We start from the raw sequence: 19,207 nt of genomic DNA on the forward strand, positions 1-19,207 counted from the left end.
CCCGAGTTCAAGTGATTCTTGTTCCTCAGCCTCCTGGGTAGCTGGGATTACAAGCGCCCGCTACCACCCCTGCCTAATTTGTGTATTTTTAGTAGAGACAGGGTTTCATCATGTTGGCCAGGCTGGTCTCAAACTCCTGACCTCATGATCCGCCCACCTCAGCCTTCAAAAGTGTTGGGATTACAGGCATGAGCCACCGTGCCTGGCCACCCCAGGAATATTTGATAGCATCAACATCAAATCATCCCTGCCTGCCCTCGTGCAGGGACTTCTCACTTAGAAAGTTCTACAGACCCAACGGGCAGGACAGGAAGATAGAGAAGAAAACACCATCTTTAATCAACCCACCTGCACAGAAACCAGGAGAGCACTCCCCTCCTTGCAAGGTCCCAGTGAAAAGAGAACCTGGTCCCCTTGCAAAAACCATCTTATAAAAACAAAAGGCTTCAAAGCACCAGTGGCTGCACCCGTTGAGTAGAAAGGGGCCTGGGAGAGTGGGGTTGAGAGAAGTGGGGGCTGGAGGCAGGGGCTGGCCCAGTGAATGGCAGCAGCTTAGCCTGAGGGAGCTGCCCCCCTCTTGAGCTGTACCCAGCAGCTAGGAGCTCCATGCCTGTGGGGGCCAGAGGAACTCCTGGGGCTGGCTGCTTGCAGTTGGGATGGTGGGGTGGGGTTGTCAGCCTTGCTCAGGATATTTTGGCCGTAGAGAGTAGGGAATGATAGATTGGAGGGTAGTGGGCGAGGAGCAAAGTGGTCACCAGACAGGCTCAGGTGTGCAAACCATACACACCATCTGGGTGTCCCCCCAGTTCCTCCATGCCTCCTGCCCTCCTTTCTAACCCAGGGCCACACCTCTTTCACAGATGAAATGCTGAGGCCTGATCCTCTCATCTATGGACACAACAGGCAGTGTGTGGGATGCAGGGTCCTCAGGAGTGTCTGTGGAGGGAGGTGGGGAAAGTGTTCTCGCCTCTACTTGCCCCCAAGGAAGGGTGAGGGTGCTGGCAATCCTGACTCCCCCGCTACTCACACCCCCATCTGCCCCTTCAGAACTCCTTGTGGGCTTGTTAGAGGAGGCTTCTGGCCATTGAATTGGTTGTAAAAGCTGGTGATCTGTAAACACTGGAGTCTGGGCAGCGCTGACCAGCATTGCTCCCCTCTGGAACCACAAGCCTTCCAACTGGTGAGGTGGATGGAGCCATCAGGGGTGAGTGGAGTTGTGGAGGGGATGGGGATACAGTAGAACCAGCCTCAGGGACCTGGAAGGGGGCGGGGTGACTGAGTTGGGGCCCCACTTTCCTGGAGGAGAGAGCTTGAAAGATTTGCCAAGGGTGGACAGAGGCTGAGCGTAGGAAGGCTTCTGTGTGGGTGGGGCTGAATTTAGGGCTCTGTCCATCCGGTTCCCAATAAGAGAACGAATGGGTGTATTGCTTTAAGAGAGGCATTGGCAAGTGGTGGCGGTGGTGTGTGAATATGGTGGAGACCACATGGGTCCAAGCTGGAGGGGGGCTTGAAATTGAACTCAGAGAGCAGACGTGGGTTTTACAGTCAGAAACTGCAGAAAGTACACTGTGTTCAAGGCCCACTTCCACCAAAAATCTAGCTGTGTGGCCTCAAGCAAATTGCATCTCTGGGCCTCAGTTTTAATGTACTGCAAAATGGGAATTTTAATCCCAGTCTAGCTCAGGGAATTGAGTTAAATGAGAAGTCTAAAAGAGTCCATTTGCTAAGGAATTAATCACTTGAGGAGGGGAAACCGAGCCCCAGAGAGGGCAAGGGCTTAGCCAGACATCACAGTCAGTGTTGGACCTGCGATTAGAACCCAGGACTCCTGCTCCTAGTTCAGAGTAGCTTTCCCCAGAGCTGGTGAGTGAGTGTGGTGGGATGGGATGGGTGTGATGTCCTGCTGTTTTTGGACAGGGGGACAGGATGCTGGGTGAAGGGTGAAAGAGAGGCTGGAGAAGAGAGGAAGGCCCCAGCTCACGCCAAGGCTGAGATTAAAAACAAATAAACAAACAAAAAACCCGCGGTGCCCCTCCCCCGCCCCGCCCCACTCCTCCGAAGTCCGGGAGTCCGGGCTGCGAAGAGCCAAGGCCAAGTCCAAGTCCAAGTCCAAATCCGCGTCTCCGGCTGCAGACCCGGGGGCGGGCGCAGGCTGCAGTGAGCGCGCGGGCCACCAGGGGGCGCGCCTGCGCCTTGGCCTGAGCTCAAGGCAGCTGCGGTCAGTCCAGGGGCCCAAGGCGAGGCGCCGAGGTGGGCGCGGGGCAGAGGCTACCCCGACCTGCGGGAAACAAAGGCAGGTTAGGGACAGTGGACCTCAAAAGTATGGGGTCGGAGAGACCCGGTTGCCCTGCCCACTCCTCCGTCCCCTCCTTTTCGCAACCCCGACGCCCGGGCCTCCCAAGCCAGCAGGGCGCCGTGACCCACGTGTACAGAGGCTGCAGCTGTAAATGCGACGTCTTCTGGGGCGCCTGGTATCCGTAGGAGTCAAAGCCGCCGATGAAGTCAACTGCGGAAGGGGGGCGGCCCGTGTTAGAGTTCAGCGGCGGGGTGAGGAGAGGGAGACTGGGTCCTGAAGGTGGGGAATCTGAGGGCAGGACCCCCACCCGAAGAAGCGGAGCCAGAGAAGCCGTGAGGAGGGGAGGAGCGAGGGTCAGACCCCGTGCAGGGCCTGGGGCGGGGCTTCGGCTGGACCCTGAGGGATGGGCCTCTGGGGGTCTGGAGGCGGCGGGGCCGGGCCAGGGGAGGGTCAGGCCCCAATCCCTAAGGCTTGGGCCTGGGAGGCCGGCCGGTCCTATGGGAGGGAAGGCTCTTGGGGGCGGGGCTCGAGCCTCTAAAGGGGACAAGACCTCTGATGAGGTCCACGTGGAGCGAGATTGGGGAAAGGCGGTGCTGGGGCCAGGGACTGGGCACCTGGACGTCTGGACCCCAGCCCGGAACGGGCTGGTATTCAGAGCCTTCCACACCAGCCGCCTCTTCCCCTCGAAAGGGGCCAGTGACTTGGGCTTCCTCCCGCCAAGGCCCGTCACAGGCCTCTGTCCAGGGTGCTGAAGGTGCGGGGCAAGATTCCCCTCTTCCCCAGGGGCGCCTTACTCACAGCTGTCCTCCTCCTCCAGGAACACTTTGCTCACGTAGCAGGCGAACACGAAGCCGAACAGCTGGGAGTGGAGGTGACACGTCAGGGAGGGAAGGAGGAGTGGGAGCCTCTTCCTCCACCCCCTGCAGGGCCCTGTACGCCCTGACTGGCAAGGGAGGAGGCATGCCAGGATGAAGGCAAACCCGTAACAACTTCCAGTTAAATGTTTTCACCTTAAAGTCAAACATACATGGTTTAACTCTTCTGAAAGTGTGACTTGAGGCAAATAATCATTTTACCTCTTTGAGCCTCAGTTTTCCCAGTTGGACTTATGGTGTGTTAAGAAGAAAGAGGATTATGTGACTTTGTGGGTACAAAGTGCCTAGGACAGGGCTGGCCCTTCTAGAAACAGGAACTACTCCTATCTTGGAGTTAGTTTCTTCTTTCTTTCTTTCTTTCTTTCTTTCTTTCTTTCTTTCTTTCTTTCTTTCTTTCTTTCTTTCTTTCTTTCCTTCCTTCCTTCCTTCCTTCCTTCCTTTCTTTCCTTCCTTCCTTCCTTCTTTCTTTTTCTTGTTTCTTCCTTCTCTCCCTCCCTCCCTCCTTCCCTCCCTCCCTCCCTTCCTTCCTTCCTTCCTTCCTTCCTTCCTTCCTTCCTTCCTTCCTTCTTTCTTTCAGACAGGGTCTCACTCTATCACCCAGGTTGGAGTGCAGTGATGCAATCATGGCTCACTTCAGCTTCAACCTCCTGGGCTCAAGCGATCCTCCTGCCTCAGCCTCTCAAGTAGCTGGCTTTGTAGGCATGAGGCACCACGCCCACTGGGGTCACTTTTTTATTCTCACAACTCTGAGGCTGGTATTGTCATTCCTTTTTGTGAATAAGGAAACAAGCTCCAAGAAGGCAGGTGACTTGTCCAAAGTCACGCAGTGGGTGTATTGAGCATTTAAACCCAGGATTGATTCATAGTCTGATGCCTCATCCTATTCACTAAACCTGTTCACTCCCTGCATAGGCGCTGGGGCAGGGGTGAGGGAAGGTGGTACAGGATATGGAAACAGATGCAGACAAAAGGACAGACAGGTGGAAAACCTAGGTTTATCCCCTCTTTTTTTTTTTTTTTTTTTTTAAGGAGTTTCCCTCTTGTTGCCCAGGCTGGAGTGCAATGGTGCAATTTTGGCTCACTGCAACCTTCACCTCCCGGGTTCAAGCGATTCTCCTACCTCAGCCTCCCGAGTAAGCAGGATTACAGGCATGTGCCACCACACCTGGCTAATTTTGTATTTTTAGTAGAGACGGGGTTTCTCCATGTTGGTCAGGCTGGTCTTGAACTCCTGACCTTAGGTGATCCGCCCACCTCGGCCTCCCAAAGTGCTGGGATTGCAGGTGTGAGCCACCGTGCCCGACCCATCATCCCCTCTTAACTAGAGCTAAAGAAAGGGATCGGGAAGTGTGTGTAGGGTGGGAGACAGAAGGACTCACTGCCAGGAAGATCTGCAGGGCGCTGCTGAGGGCTTCAATGTAGGGATAGTCAAGCAAGCAGCCAGTGACAGAGATGACATGGTGGTCCTCCAGAGCCAGGCGGGAGTTCAGAACAGGTGTCACCAGGCAGCCTGGTCCATTCTCCATCCACCAGGAGCGGTGCAGGGATGTGTTGAAGGTCATGATGAAGTCCCGGTCCTGGGGGCAAAGGGGCCTGGGATACTGAATGTGAGGGAGAGGGAGGGGGGAGCTACTCCCCCAGCCCAGGGAGACTTCATATTGATGGGTAAAGGGATTCAGGGAGTCTGCACCTGCAAGTCCATATTTGGCCAACAGGTGGCACTTGATGACCACACAGGCCTCACTCTTTTCTCACTGAGATGGGAAGGGGTTTGTATGGACTCACAGGGGCCTCAGAATTTTCAGAGCTGGAAGGAACATTAACAATTTCCCAGCCACAGGTGAAATCCTCAGTACAGGCCCCTTCACAGCCCATTCAGTCTCTCCACTGCTCCCACTGTGTGCGACCCTGGGCGAACCTCTCCTTTGGGGCCTCAGTCTCCGCATTTGTTAAATGGAGAAGGGCTGGCCTAGATCGGAAGTTCTTACCCAGGGTGTGCACCCAGGTGCCCATCCATGCAGTCACTCATTCAGCAGGTAAATACTCACTGCCTGCCGACCAGGGGCCAAGCACTCAGATGTGCGATCTTATTTTATCCCCTCAGCAACCACATGAAGTTGCAGTTGCTTTATGTCCACTTACTAGATGAGGAAACTGGGGCTCAGACAGGATCGGCCCCTTGCCCAGGGTAATATAGCTAGAAGCTTTCAGAGCTGGGATTGGAACCTAGCAGGGTCAAACTACAAAGCCAATGCTCTTAAATTCACATATTTTGTCTCCTTTATATCTAAAAATAGAAGTCGTGTCTCTCTGGGCTTGCTCTTATTCAAGCGAAACAGTCCTACTTTCTTCAGCAGTTCTTCATGTGACATGGTCTGCTCAATCTTCCCTGAACAAACTCTAGTCTCTTTTCCTTCTGAAAAATATTGATCAGAATTAGAGCCAAATCTTTGTGATCTAAGCAGTACAAAGCACATGGCATTTTCACCTCCCTTGCTCTGAATACTCTACCTCTATTAGTGGGGCCTAAGAGTAGCTTTCTGGGCTACCACATACTGTTGGTTTTTACTGAGCTTGTGATCAACTGGGACCCCTGGCTCATCTTCACATGGGCTGCTCTTCAGCCTTATCTGCTCCATCATTGTGTTTGAGGCAGCCAGAAATGGATTGGTAGGTGGAAAATGGGGCACACAGATTATTTGGGCGTGTAAGGAGAGGGAGGCTTCTTCAAGACATGATGCTCTGGTCCTATAACACAATACCCTTGGGGCAGGGGATGGGAATGGTCAGGTTCTGCCCTATGGCACTGCCAGGCCTGAGGCTTACCTGGGACAGCTGTCCAACCTCCAAGTAGAAGCAGATGATAAACGCATTCCAGCCAACCCAGAGCACCAGCCAGGCTGCATACTGGGGAAAGCAGAGGTGGGATCAGGGTGGGGCCTGGGGAGTGGGGTAGGGGGAGTGTCAGTGGAGACAGAGCTCAGGGATGAGGAGATCTGGGCAGGGGAAAATATGAGAATACCTCACTCAGAGAGCACAGTGTAGCCTACAAATCATTTACACACCCATCAGGCCTTACAACAGCCCTGCAAGGTTAGCACTGCCCTCTCTTTAGAGAAAACTAATTTAAAGCTGAAAGGAAGTTTAAGCTTTCCAAGATCACACAGCTAGGAGGAGGTAGGGCTGCCACTCAAATCCAAGTTCTCTGCTAGCTAATCCCATCCACTCTGCTAACAACATCCTCTAGACCAGCTGTCTCTAGAATACTGGAATCATTCAAGGATGTTTGTCAAAAATGCAGATTCTGGGGTCCTACCTCTAGACCTACTGATTCCGAATTTCTAGGGATGCTGTTTAAAAGCTGTTTAAGCAATCCCTAGGGGATTGTAACTCGGATGACCCTTTCAGAAATATGTTCCAGGTGGTAAGCCACTAGAGGGCGAGGACTTTGCCTGCCTGGCTCACCACTGCAATGGCAATGCCTAGCACAGAATAGCTGGATGAACCCGTTAAGACTATAGGAAATGGGCCAGGTGCAGTGGCTCATACCTGTAATCCCAGCACTTTGGGAGGCTGAGGTGGGCAGATCACTTGAGCCCAGGAGTTCAAGACCAGCCTGGGCAACATGGAGAAAACCCATCTCTTAAAAAAAAAAAAGAGGCCAGGCACACTGGCTCACGCTTGTAATCCCAGCACTTTGGAAGGCCGAGGTGGGCAGGTCATCTGAGTTCGGTAGTCTGAGACCAGCCTGACCAACATGGAGAAACCCTGTCTCTACTAAAAATACAAAATTAGCCAGGCGTGGTGGCGCATGCCTGTAGTCCCAACTACTCAGGAGGCTGAGGCAGGAGAATCGCTTGAACCTGGGAAGTGGAGGTTGTGGTGAGCTGAGATCACACCACTGGACTCCAGCCTGGGCAACAAGAGTGAAACTCCGTCTCAAAAAAAAAAAAGTCCTAATTATTATTATTATTTTTTTTAGACAAAATCTCAGTCTGTCACCCAGGCTGGAGGGCAGTGGATGCTGGGAACTTCAGACCAAAAGAGACAGGAGGTTATCCTGCAGCCTTTTTCCTGAGTATGAGTGTGACATCTTCTCACATGGCTGTGGCTGGAGTCTGGATATAAGGGAACCAGGGGAGGTGGAGGCAGGATCATGGATGGGGCCTGGAGAAAGGCTGGGGTGAGCAGACGACAATGAGGCCCCAAGCATAGAAAGGGAGTCCAGCCTGGGCCCTGGATGCCCTCACTCTGTCACTTTCCTCCCTCCCCTCCTTGCTCTGTAAATTGTACCTGAATGACACAGGTCGATCTGCCCTGCTCCAGCAATCTTTCCATCTGTCTGGAGGGAGAGGGCTGGGATGGGAGGGACTGGGAGCAGCATTGCTAGGGCAACACCGAGACCCCTGGGCCCCTCAGTTCTCCCACATCCCGAATGTGGCCACCTCTGGGGAGAACAGCATTCCACCCACGGCAGTGAGCTGGAAAGGAGGTTAGGGTCGATTTGAGAGCTGGATGCTGCTACCCAAGTCCTGTGCCTGCAATTCTAGTGGCTGTCAGCTGGCAGACAGTGTTGTTGACAGTGGTGCCTGGGGCTTCCCTGAGAACTGGAGACAAGTGTTCTCTTATGTCAGATGAGAGAGCCTTGTTAGGGTCCTGTTCACCTGGCTTCTGGGAGCTGAGCCTGCGGAGGTGGGGAAAGAAGTCCTAGAATGAGTGTGCGTGGGTTCTGGAGGCAGCATGACATTGTATGTCATTGTGATTGTAGGTGTCAAGCATGTATGTAGTAAATCTAGTGAAAAGCCTTTTCGCTCAAGAGAGCCATGTGAAGAGGTCACTGAGGAACAGCAGGCGATATGGGTGAATCTAGCTGAAAGCAGGAGTTTGACAGAGACCATTAGGGACCAGGACTTGGGAAGAGGCTGTCGGGGAGGAGGAGAGAGACCCAGACTCCTGGGACTGGAGCGCAGGGAGGCACTGACCTCAAAGCCACACTAGCTGCTCCAGACCACATCCTTGATGTACACTGGGCAGGACAGACAAATGCCAAGCCTTCCTGAAGCTTCCTGAGAAACTAAATAAGATGAAACCCACCCCTCCTGTGTCCCTGCGCCCGTCCCTCGGCTTAGTGAGGGCGTGTGGTGCCGTGGCAGGAGCCTTCACTGTAGATCTGATGTTCTAATCCTGCCTTGCTTTCATTAGCTGTGTGACCTTAGGAAGACTCGCAACCTTTCTGAGCTTCAGTTTCCTCATCTGGAAAACGGAGCTGGTAAGGTCTGCCTCACAGGGCTACTGCAGACATGAGATGAAGCACGTGAAATTTAGCAGCGTGCCTGGCACATGCCAGGCACTCACTACATGATCCATTTTGTTTATATTTGGATTATTTCCCTAAAAAATTCTTTTTTTTTTTTTTTTTTTTTTTTTGAGACGGAGTCTCGGTCTGTCGCCCAGGCTGGAGTGCAGTGGCCGGATCTCAGCTCACTGCAAGCTCCGCCTCCTGGGTTCACGCCATTCTCCCGCCTCAGCCTCCCGAGTAGCTGGGACTACAGGCGCCCGCCACCTCGCCCGGCTAATTTTTTGTATTTTTTAGTAGAGACGGGGTTTCACCGTATTAGCCAGCATGGTCTCGATCTCCTGACCTCGTGATCCGCCCATCTCGGCCTCCCAAAGTGCTGGGATTACAGGCTTGAGCCACCGCGCCCGGCCTAAAAAATTCTTCAGGAAAAAAAAAAAAAACAACCCTGTCTCCTCTGAGCAAAGAAGCACTGGGCTGTGCACATTCACCCCATCTTGCTTTGGGTGGAGCCAAGACCAGTGCCCCAGTGTTGGGAGGCAGTTCTGGTTTTGAGGAGCAGGGAGGGGTGGAGTGGGCAGGGGTGAGGAGTTGGCTTGGGAAGGGGCTAGGTGAGCCGTACCAGGATGAGGTACCGGGATCGGTACTGCACGGTGCCAAAGATGCCCAGGATGACTGCCATGATGTGCAGGAAGTTGGCTAGGATGGGAGCCCACTGGTAGCCCAGGAAGTCAAAGATCTGCCGCTCCAGCGCAGCCACCTGTGGAAGAGACAGGCTGAGGCCACTGTCATCCCCTGAAAGGGAAGGACAGGGATTCCTGCTTGACCTTGGGGAGCAGGTGGCACCAGTTACCATGGTGATGAGGCATAAGTCTCAGAACCATCCAGTCCTTCACTACCAAAGGGATGCCGGGGGTCCTTAAGCCTGGTCATTACTTTGGGATGGGCTGAAAGGTGATAGGAGCCAGGATGCAGAATACCTTCCTCCCCACCAAGAGGCCCTTCCCTCTAGCAGCTCAAGCTCCTGCATCTACTCCGTGTGGGGAAGACGGTGGGGTCAGAATCCAGACTGTCACTCCAAGCCTTGGAGGGCAGGGAAGTCCTGGAGCCACAGTTACCTCTTCCAAGGATCCCTATCTGGAGCTTGCCCTGGCCCATGACATCCATGGGCTACAGAGAAGAAAATGCTTTTCACTCCCCTTCCCTGAGGGAGTTGGAATAGATTGCAAAATTGGCCTCAAATCCTCCTCTTCCTGTTTCCATGCTCTTCCGTAGCGCCGTTTTACACTAATGCTGTGCTTGGCCATGCGACTTGCTTTGCCTAAAGGGACTTTGTCAAACACGATGCAAACGTGTTTGAAAAAGGCTTGAAAAATGCATGCGTCCAGTCTGGGCATCATGGTGAAACCCCGTCTCGACAAAAAATACAAACCATTGCCAGGTGTGGTGGTGCGCGCCTTTAGTCCCAGCTACTCGGGAGGCTTAGGTGAGAGAATTGCTTGAGCCCAGAAAGCAGAGGTTGCAGTGAGCCAAGATCATATCACTGCACTCCAGCCTGGGCGACAGAGTGAGACCCTGTCTCAAAAAAAATAAAGAAAAAAAGAAAAAAAATGGGTGTGCTTTGGAACTTGCCCACTTGCTTCACTTGTAACAAGACCACCTTGTGAACAAGCCCCAGCTGACCTGCTGGAGGATGAGAGGCCGCGGGGAGGAGAGCGAAGGCACCCCAGCTGACAGCCCATCAGCCATCAGCCATGTGAGCAAGGCCATGCTAGATCACCCTGGATCACTAGCTGACCAGAGACACATAGCCCAGACCAGAAGAATTTCCCAGCTTTCCCACAGAATCATGAACTAAATAAAATGGTCGTTTATTTTTTATTTCTAAATATTTATTATCATTATTTTTAAACAGAGTCTTGCTCTGTCACCCAGGCTGCAGTGCAGTGGGGCTATCTCAGCTCACTGCAACCTCCCCCTCATGGGTTCAAGCAATTCTCCTGCCTCAGCCTCCTGAGTAGCTGGGACCACAGGCACTTGCCCTCATACTCAGCTAATTTTTGTATTTTTAGTAGAGGCAGAGTTTCACCATGTTGGCCAGACTGGTCTTGAACTCCTGACCTCAAATGATCCACCCACCTCAGCCTCCCAAAGTGCTGGGATTATAGGTGTGAGCCACCAGGCCCAGCCAAATTTTGCTTTAAAGAACCACCTCCTACCATTCTGTCCACATGGCTTGAGTGGGGCTGACTCATTTCTAGTTTCTGGGGTGGGCAGGTGAGCCAAGTCTAGCCAAATAATCAAAGACAATGATGAATTTAGGGATAGGCGCTCACTTTGTGCTCTGCCCCTGAGAATCACCCTGGATATTTGCTAGAATAATCGGGAAGAGCTGCTCTCCTGCCAGGATACCTGAATGGGTGTGGTGTGAGCTTGAAGCTGTTGGCGGCTGCCTTGGCCACCTCAGGTGGATGGCCTGCCTGAGGACAAAGCCATAGCTAAGGTACAGAGAGAGTGTGTGTGGAAGACTGAACACACACAAGGGAATGTCCTGTGCCATCTTTCAGGCCTCTGAATACAGCCATGCCTAAAGCTGGTTCTCCCTCTTTGTCCTGCCAATTTTTGTCATTTGCAACGAAGAGCCCTAACTACAACAGAAGAGGAGAGAAGAGGGTCTGGCTGGGGAGGGGGAGGGAAGATTCAGATAAAGTGAGAAGATATAAGAAGCCTTTTTCCAGGCAGGGAGGCAGGAGGAGGTGGAGCTGATGCTACCACACAAATGGCAAGGCTTGGGCAGAGACCAAGGAAGCTGCAGGCTTGGGCAAGGTGGTGAGGGAAGCCTGGTGGTGCCAGGCCCAACTTTGGCATTTACCCACCTGGCACCAGCCTGCCTCTTGATGGTGACTCCCCTCCCAGGGATCTGCAGATTGTAAAGCTCATCTCTCACTGGATGCTCCTTGGCAGAACGGCAGAGCTGGAATCATTATTTCATTTTGAAGAAAGGGAAGATGAGGTTCAGAGAGGGGAAGTGACTTATCCAAGGTCACACAGCAGGTTGGTGGCAGAATAGGCCTTTCTCAGCCACCTGTCCTATCTTGGCACCACCTTTTCCATCTTGGCATGAGTAAGGGAGTCAAGAAGTGTAAATTGTGGTGGGAAGTCTGCCTCTGACTCCTGGGTGACTTTGGGCAGCCCACTTTCCCCGCTGGCTTTGGCGCTCCTCTTCCATGCATGGAAGTCACTGGACTAGGTAATCTCCAAGGGCCCTTCCAGCCTTGACTTCCATCGTCTGCTGGCCTTGGGGGAGAAACTCCCCAAGCTTGTTCAGGGGCCTCTGTCATGGTCACGGTCTCTGTCTGCTGCTCCTACGCCACTCTTCCTCCAGTCCACTCTTCCTCTTTCCACCCTGACTCTGCCTGGCCTTGGGAGCCTTGGTGGTCTGGGGTCCAGCTCAATGTCCTTGACTCAGCTGTTATCTGGCCCTAAGGGAGAAGGTCTCCATCAGAGGATGGAGGAGGAGGCTGTGACAGAGCTATCCAGGCTCACGGTGCAGCTGAGGCAACCTGCCAAATACGTCCACCTAAGGCTGGGCGCGGTGACTCACGCCTGTAATCCCAGCACTTTGGGAGGCCAAGGTGGGCGGATCACTTGAGGTCAGGAGTTTGAGGCCAGCCTGGCCAACATGGTGAAACTCCATCTCTACTGAAAATATGAAAGTTAGCTGGGTGTGGAGGCTAGGGGAGGAGAATTGCTTGAACCTGGGAGGCAGAGGCTGCAGTGAGTTGAGATTGCGCCACTGTACTCCAGCCTGGGTGACAGAGTGAGACTCTGTCTCAAAAAAAAGGAAAAAAAAAAGTCCACCTAAAAGATGATATCATCTCCACCCAAACTGGCACCTACTCAAAACCCCTCTGTTCTCTGTGACCTTATTGATAGAAAACAGAGAGGGATAGTTTGTTTTGTTTGTTTGTTTTGTTTTTTAAAGCAGTAGCAGATTTGTAGTCACTTAAACTCAGATTCAAATTCCGGCTCTGCTGTGTGACTTAGAGCAAGTCACTTTCCCTCTCTGAATCTATTTCTTCAACTATAAATAGAGAAGATAATCCCTCTCTTGAGAAGTTGTTGTGGGGATATAGAGATATCGCATAAACTAACAGACAATTAGACTTAATATATAGCAGCTAATTAATAGAAGGCTTAACAGTCTAAGCTTCTTAGTTTGGCACTGAGGGCCCACTAGGATCTGGCTCAATCCTGTATTTCCCATCAGCTCCTGCCCCCAAGAGGCTGTAACAACAGTTGAAGTCCTACCTTCATTTGTCTTTGCCTTATTTTTTATTTTATATTTTATTTTGAGAAAGAGTCTTGCACTTTTGCCCAGGTTGGGGTACAATGTGGTGATTACAGCCCACTGCAACCTCAATTTCCTGGGCTCAAGGCATCCTCCTGCCTCAGCCTCCTTAGTAGCTGGGACTACAGGCAGGTGCCACTGCAACTGGGTAATTTTAAAATATTTTGTAGAGATTGGGTCTCACCATGTTGCCTGGGGTAGTCTTGAACTCCTGACCTCAAGTGATCTTCCTGCCCTGGCCTCCCAAAATGCTGGGATTACAGACATAAGCCACTGCTCCGGGCCTCCCTTTGCCTTTATCCAAGTCCTCCTTAGTTTTCACGGTGTAGCTCAGTTCCCTCTTTTGGTAGGAAGGCCTCCCTGACTGGCCCACAGGGACTCCTCTCTCCACTTGACATGGAGTGGAGGCTGCTCTTCCCACTCTCAGCATGGCTCTGGCCTTCCTTCATCCTCACGCCCAGCAACCATTCACTCATTTATCTATAACCAGCCAGACCCATTTATCCATCCATCCGACATCTGACATGCCCTCACCCAGCCAGGGTTCATCACTTATTTATTCACAGAACGTTTAGTCTATGGCAGGCTTTGTGCTAACTCCCGGATGTAGGAGTGAGGAAGTTGTGGTCCCTGCCCCTTTGAAACTCAGGACCTACTTAGTAGAGGAGGGGGACAGGAAATCAGTATAAACCGGGGAGTCAGGGCTATGACCCAGGCCTGAAAAAGGCCATCTCTTCCTCTGATGGTGAGTGCAGATTTAAACAAATCTTTTTTTTTTTTTGAGATGGAATCTCGCTCTGTCACCCAGGCTGGAGTGCAGTGGCATGCTATCAGCTCAATGTAAGCTCCGCTTCCTGGGTTCACTCCATTCTCCTGCCTCAGCCTCCCAAGTAGCTGGGACTACAGGCGCATCCCACCATACCCAGTTGATTTTTTTTTTTTTTTTTGAGATGGAGTCTTGCCCTGTCGCCCAGGCTGGAGTGCAGTGGCTCGATCTGGGCTCACTGCAAGCTCCGCCGCCTGGGTTCAGGCCATTCTCCTGCCTCAGCCTCCCCAGTAGCTGGGACTACAGGCGCCTGCCACCACGCCCGGCTAATTTTTTGTATTTTTAGTACAGGCGGAGTTTCACTGTGTTAGTCAGGATGGTCTCTATCTCCTGACCTCGTGATTCGCCCGCCTCGGCCTTCCAAAGTGCTGGAATTACAGGTGTGAGCCACCGCGCCCGGCCCCAGCTGATTTTTGTATTTTTTGTAGAGAACAGGATCTCGCCCTGTTGCCCAGCCTAGTCTCGTACTCTCCTGGGCTCATGTGATCCACCCACCTTGGCCTCCCAAAGTGCTGGGATTACAGGCATGAGCCACCATGCCTGGCCTAAATATATATATTTAAAAATTCAGATGTAGCCTGGGTATAGTCACTCACACCTGTAATCTCAACACTTTGGGAGGCCAAGGCCAGAGGATGGCTTGAGGCCAGGAGTTCTGGACCAGCATTGGCAACATAGTGAGATCCCATCTCTATTAAAAAAAAAAAAAATTAGATTCAGTGTCTTATAAACAATCTTAAAGTTATTATTTTTTATTAGAAAACCAAGTCAAGGCCGGCGCGGTGGCTCACACTTGTAGTACCAGCACTTTGGGAGGCCAAGGTGGGTGGATTACAAGGTCAGGAGTTCGAGACCAGCCTGGCCAACATGGTGAAACTCTGCCTCTACTAAAAATACAAAAATTAGCTGGGTATGGGGGCAGGTGCCTGTAGTCCCAGCTACTCAGGAGGCTGAAGCAGGAGAATTACTTGAACCTGGGAGGTGGAGGTTGCAGTGAGCCGAGATCGCACCCTTGCACTCCAGCCCAGGTGACAGTGCGAAATTCGGTCTCAAAAAAAAAAAAAAAAAAGAAAAAAGAAAAAAGAAAAGAAAAGAAAAAGAAAACCAAGTCAAATATTCCAGAACTTCTGCTTGTGTAGCAGTTACATGCAGCTAATTAACAAATAATAATAGGAACAAAATAAGAGGAATACCTTTCCCACCTGGTTGCATCAGCTCCGAAACACGAATCTGAGGGCTGCAGTGATTGTAAATCATAACTGGCTTTGCTGTGTCTTTGTTACTTAGAAGGGAGGAACTGTGCAGACGCAACAGCAATCTACTCCTTTGCAAAAATTGCAAATGCATGTGCGCTGGGGGGAAAATTGACTTTGGAGAGATTTCTACCTGGTCAGCTGCAAGCCAAGCCAAGGTAGCTTCTTGAATCCCTCTCCTAAGTGAGCTGGGGTGAACGTTCCTGGGGGCAGTGGATACAGACTTCTCCCTGATCTCCTGCCAGGGGAAGGCTGGCCACCACCCCACTCAGTTACTGTTTCTAAAATACAAATCTCACCCCAGCCACACAGAAAGAGCCCCCTGACTGTCGTCCCAGAGTGACAGATGAGAACGTGTCACCCAGGCCTCACATCCCTGTCTTCACCTGCCAGTGCTCACAGAGGAAGCCCCACGTTCCTGCCCATCAGTCCTCTCTGCCTTTGATCTCTGTTCTCCCCTGACCCAGCTCTCTCTTTTTTTCTTTTCTTTCCCTTCTCTTCCCTTTTTCTTTCCTTCATTCTTTCTTTTCTTTCTCTTTATTTTTCTCTTTCTTCCCTTCCTTCCCTCCCTCCCTCCCTCCCTCCTTCCTTCCTTCCTTCCTTTTTTTTTTTTTCCCCATGGAGTTTTGCTCTTGTCACCCAGGCTGGAGTGCAATGGCGCAATCTCGGCTCACTGCAACCCCCACCTCCTGGGTTCAAGCGATTCTCCTGCCTCAGCCTCCCAAGTAGCTGGGATTACAAGTGCGTGCCACCATGCTCTGCTAATTCTTGTATTTTTAGTAGAGACGGGGTTTCTCCACATTGGTCAGGCTGGTCTCAAACTCCCGACCTCAGGTGATATGCCCGCCTCGGCCTCCCAAAGTGCTGGGATTATAGGCCTGAGCCCCTGCACCTGGCCTGCTTTCTTTTCTTTCTTTTTTCTTTTCTTTTCTTTTGTTTCCTTTTCCTTTCCTTTCCTTTCTTTTCTTTTTTCCTTTCCTTTCCTTTTCCTTCCTTTTCTCTCTCTCTTTTTTTTTTTTTTGAGTCAGAGTCCCATTCTGTCACCCAGGCTTGGGTGCAGTGGCGCAATCTCAGCTCACCACAACCCCTGCCTCCCAGGTTCAAGCGATTCTCCTGCCTCAGCCTCCCAAGTAGTTGGGATTACAAGCCCCTGCCACCATGCCTGGCTAACTCTTGTATTTTTAGTAGAGATGGGGTTTCACCATGTTAGTCAAGGCTTGTCTCGAACTCCTGACCTCATGAGCTGCCCACCTCAGCCTCCCAAAGTGCTGGGATTATAGGTGTGAGCCACCGCACTGCCTAGCTCTTTTCTTTTCTTTCTCTCTCTCTCTATTCCTTCCTTCCTCCTTTTTTTTTTGAGTCTCACTCTGTCGCCCAGGCTGGAGTGCAGTGGTGCGATCTAGGCCAACTTGCAACCTCTGCCTCCTGGGTTCAAGCTATTCTCCTGCTTCAGCCTTTCCAGTAGCTGCAATTACAGGCACCCACCACCACGCCCGGCTTAATTTTTTGTATTTTTTAGTAGAGACGGGGTTTCGCCATGTTGGCCAGGCTGGTCTTGAACTCCCGACCTCAAGTAATCCACCTGCCTCAGCCTCCCAAAGTGCTGGGATTACAGACATGAGCCACTGCACCTGGCCTTTCTTTCTTTCCACCTTGCCTTGCCCTACCCTGCCACGGCACCCAGCCCGGCTACCTGCACTCTGGATCCAGCTCCTCTTGTCTTCTCAGGAGCCCACACCATTCACAGTCCCTTCTCTCTTGTAAACATAGCTTCTCCCTCTCCCCAGATCCTTCTCACTGGCTCTTAAACAAGCTCAAAGCCTCTCCCATTAAAAAAAAAAATAGTGTCTGGGTATAATAGCTCACACCTATAATCCCAGCACTTTGGGAGGCCCAGGCGGGTAGACTGCTTGAGCTCAGGAGTTTGAGACCAGCCTGGGCAACATGGCAAAAGCCCCACCTCTATTTAAAAAATACAAAAAATCAGCCAGGCGTGGTGGTGCACATCTGTGGTCCCAGCTACTTGAGAGGCTGAGGTGGGAGGATCGCTTGAGCTCAGTAGGCTGAGGCTAGAGTGAGCTGTGATAGCCCACCCGTCTCAAAAAAGAAAAAAAGAAAAAAGCTCCTTACCACGTTCCAGCTGACATCAGCCTTATCCATCTCAACACTCTCACATCTAAAACTACCTAAAAGGTCTCCACGGCCTTCCCTGCCACTCAATCTGCCAGAGTGACTTTCTGCTTGGCCACTGAAAGAGTTCTTACTGAGGTCACTGGCGACCTCCTTGTTATTAAATTCAGCAGATAAGGCGGGGTGCCTGTAATCCCAGCACTTTGGAAAGCCAAGGTGGGTGGATCACTTGAGGTCAGGAGTTTGAGACCAGCCTGGCCAACATGGTGAAACCCTATCTCTACTAAAAATACAAAAATTAGCCAGGCTTGGTGGTGGGAGCCTGTAATCCCAGCTACTCAGGAGGCTGAGGCAGGAGAATCACTTGAACCTGGGAGGTGGAAGTTGCAGTGAGCCAAGATCGCAGCACTGCACTCCAGCCTGGGTGACAGAGTGAGACCCTGTCTCAAAAATAAATAAATAAATAAATAAATAAATAAATAAATAAATAATAAATTCAGCAGTTGAAAATAAATAAATAATAAATTCAGCAGATGAATTTCAGTCCTCATCTTACCTGACCTCAGTTGCCCTCTCTCCTGCCAGCAGCACTCTTCTCTGGCTTTTGCCCCATGGCACTGTCCCAGAGGCAGGATGACCTAGTGGTTAGGTGCAAAGCCTAGGTCAGAATCCTGGTGCGCTGGTTATTATACAACTCTTGGCATGGCACTAACCAACCTCTGCCTGTTATTTGGTCAACAAAATGGGTATGATTTACAGTATCTTCCGCATAGGGCTGCGAGAAGAGTCAGTATTATTTAAAATTATATTTTTCGCAAAACTCCCTACCTCCCTCCTTCCTTAATTTTTTCCACAGTGCTTATGATTGGATTTTTACTTTTTTTTTTTTTTTTTTTTTTGAGACAGTCTCACTCTGCCACCCAGGCTGGAGTGCAGTGGCATAATCTCAGTTCACTGCAAGCTCCACCTCCCGGGTTCATACTATTCTCCTGCCTCAGCCTCCTGAGTAGTTGGGACTACAGGTGCCCACCACCACGCCCAGCTAATTTTTTGTATTTTTAGTAGAGATGGGGTTTCATCATGTTAGCCAGGATGGTCTTGATCTCCTGACCTCGTGATCTGCCCGCCTCGGCCTCCCAAAGTGCTGGGATTACAGGTGTGAGCCACCGTGCCTGGCCTTTTTTTTTTTTTTTTTTTTCTGAGATGGAGTCTAGCTTTGTCGCCCAGGCTGGAGTGCAGTGACGCGACCTCGGCTCACTGCAACCTCTGCCTCCCGGGTTCAAGCGATTTTCCTGCCTCAGCCTCCGGAATAGCTGGGATTACAGGTGCCTGCCACCAAGCCTGGCTAATTTTTATATTTTTAGTAGAGATGGGGTTTCACTATGTTGGCCAAGCTGGTCTCGAACTCCTGACCTCAAGTGATCTGCCCACCTTGGCCTCCCAAAGTGTTGGGATTACAGGCGTGAGCCACTGTGCCCCGGTGGTTTTTTACTTTCTATTTTTATTTTTTTGAGATGGGATTCTCGCTTCATCACCCAGCTGGAGTGCAGTGGTGTGATCACGGCTCACTGCAGCCTTGAACTCCTTGGCTCAAGCGATCCTCCCACCTCAGCCCCCTGAGTAGCTAGGACTGCAAGCACGCGCCATCATGCTGGCCTGTGCTTATCATTGGCAAACACACTATTTACACACTATTTAGTTATGGTCTGTCTCCTGCAGTGGATGGCAAGCTCTGTGAGGGCAGGAATTTCTGCTCGTGTGCTTCATTGCCACATTTTCAGTGGTGAGAGCAGTGCTTGGCACACTCCAGGTGCTAAAACCAAATTCTCCACCTTCCTCGGCTACTACCCCGTTCTAGAGCAGCCAGGCCCCTAACTATTAGAGTGCCCCAGGGCTACATCCCAGGCCCTCTTCATGCCACACTTACCCAGGAAATGCACACCCACCCAAGCCGGTGACCACCTGCTCGCGTGCAGCCCCCAGCTGCATTCTAACCAGTGACTCAGTGAACAGCTCATTGTGAACTCCACATGCCCAAACCTGGTCCATGTCCAGTGTTTTGGGCTCCACGAGGTGTCCAGCTGCTTGAGCTAGGAACCTAAACTTCAGGTTTCAGTCTCCCTCATGCTCCCCATTTGTTCCACGTCCCCCACCCCCCGCAGCCTGTCCTCAAGCCCTGG

General features: G+C 51.6%; 1 protein-coding gene across 2 annotated transcripts in view; it reads right to left on the reverse strand.

Moving 5' to 3' along the window:
• Positions 1 to 315: 315 nt before the first annotated feature.
• NKAIN1 (sodium/potassium transporting ATPase interacting 1) overlaps positions 316 to 19,207 on the reverse strand; it is a 61,273-nt gene continuing 42,381 nt past the window's right edge. The window contains exons 2-7 of one of the 2 annotated variants that reach the window (XM_025361759.1): positions 9,090 to 9,227; positions 5,998 to 6,078; positions 4,551 to 4,748; positions 3,095 to 3,155; positions 2,425 to 2,506; positions 316 to 2,278 (exon numbers count right to left, since the gene is read on the reverse strand). In XM_025361759.1, the coding sequence (XP_025217544.1) occupies positions 2,269 to 2,278; positions 2,425 to 2,506; positions 3,095 to 3,155; positions 4,551 to 4,748; positions 5,998 to 6,078; positions 9,090 to 9,227 (570 nt within the window). In that variant the 3' untranslated portion in view covers positions 316 to 2,268. Of the gene's footprint in view, positions 2,279 to 2,424; positions 2,507 to 3,094; positions 3,156 to 4,550; positions 4,749 to 5,997; positions 6,079 to 9,089; positions 9,228 to 19,207 lie in introns of those variants that run through there. The other variant, XM_025361835.1, reaches the window with a different exon arrangement.

This window comes from Theropithecus gelada, chromosome 1 (genome assembly GCF_003255815.1).
Source record: "Theropithecus gelada isolate Dixy chromosome 1, Tgel_1.0, whole genome shotgun sequence".
In the NCBI taxonomy this organism is placed as follows: domain Eukaryota; kingdom Metazoa; phylum Chordata; class Mammalia; order Primates; family Cercopithecidae; genus Theropithecus; species Theropithecus gelada.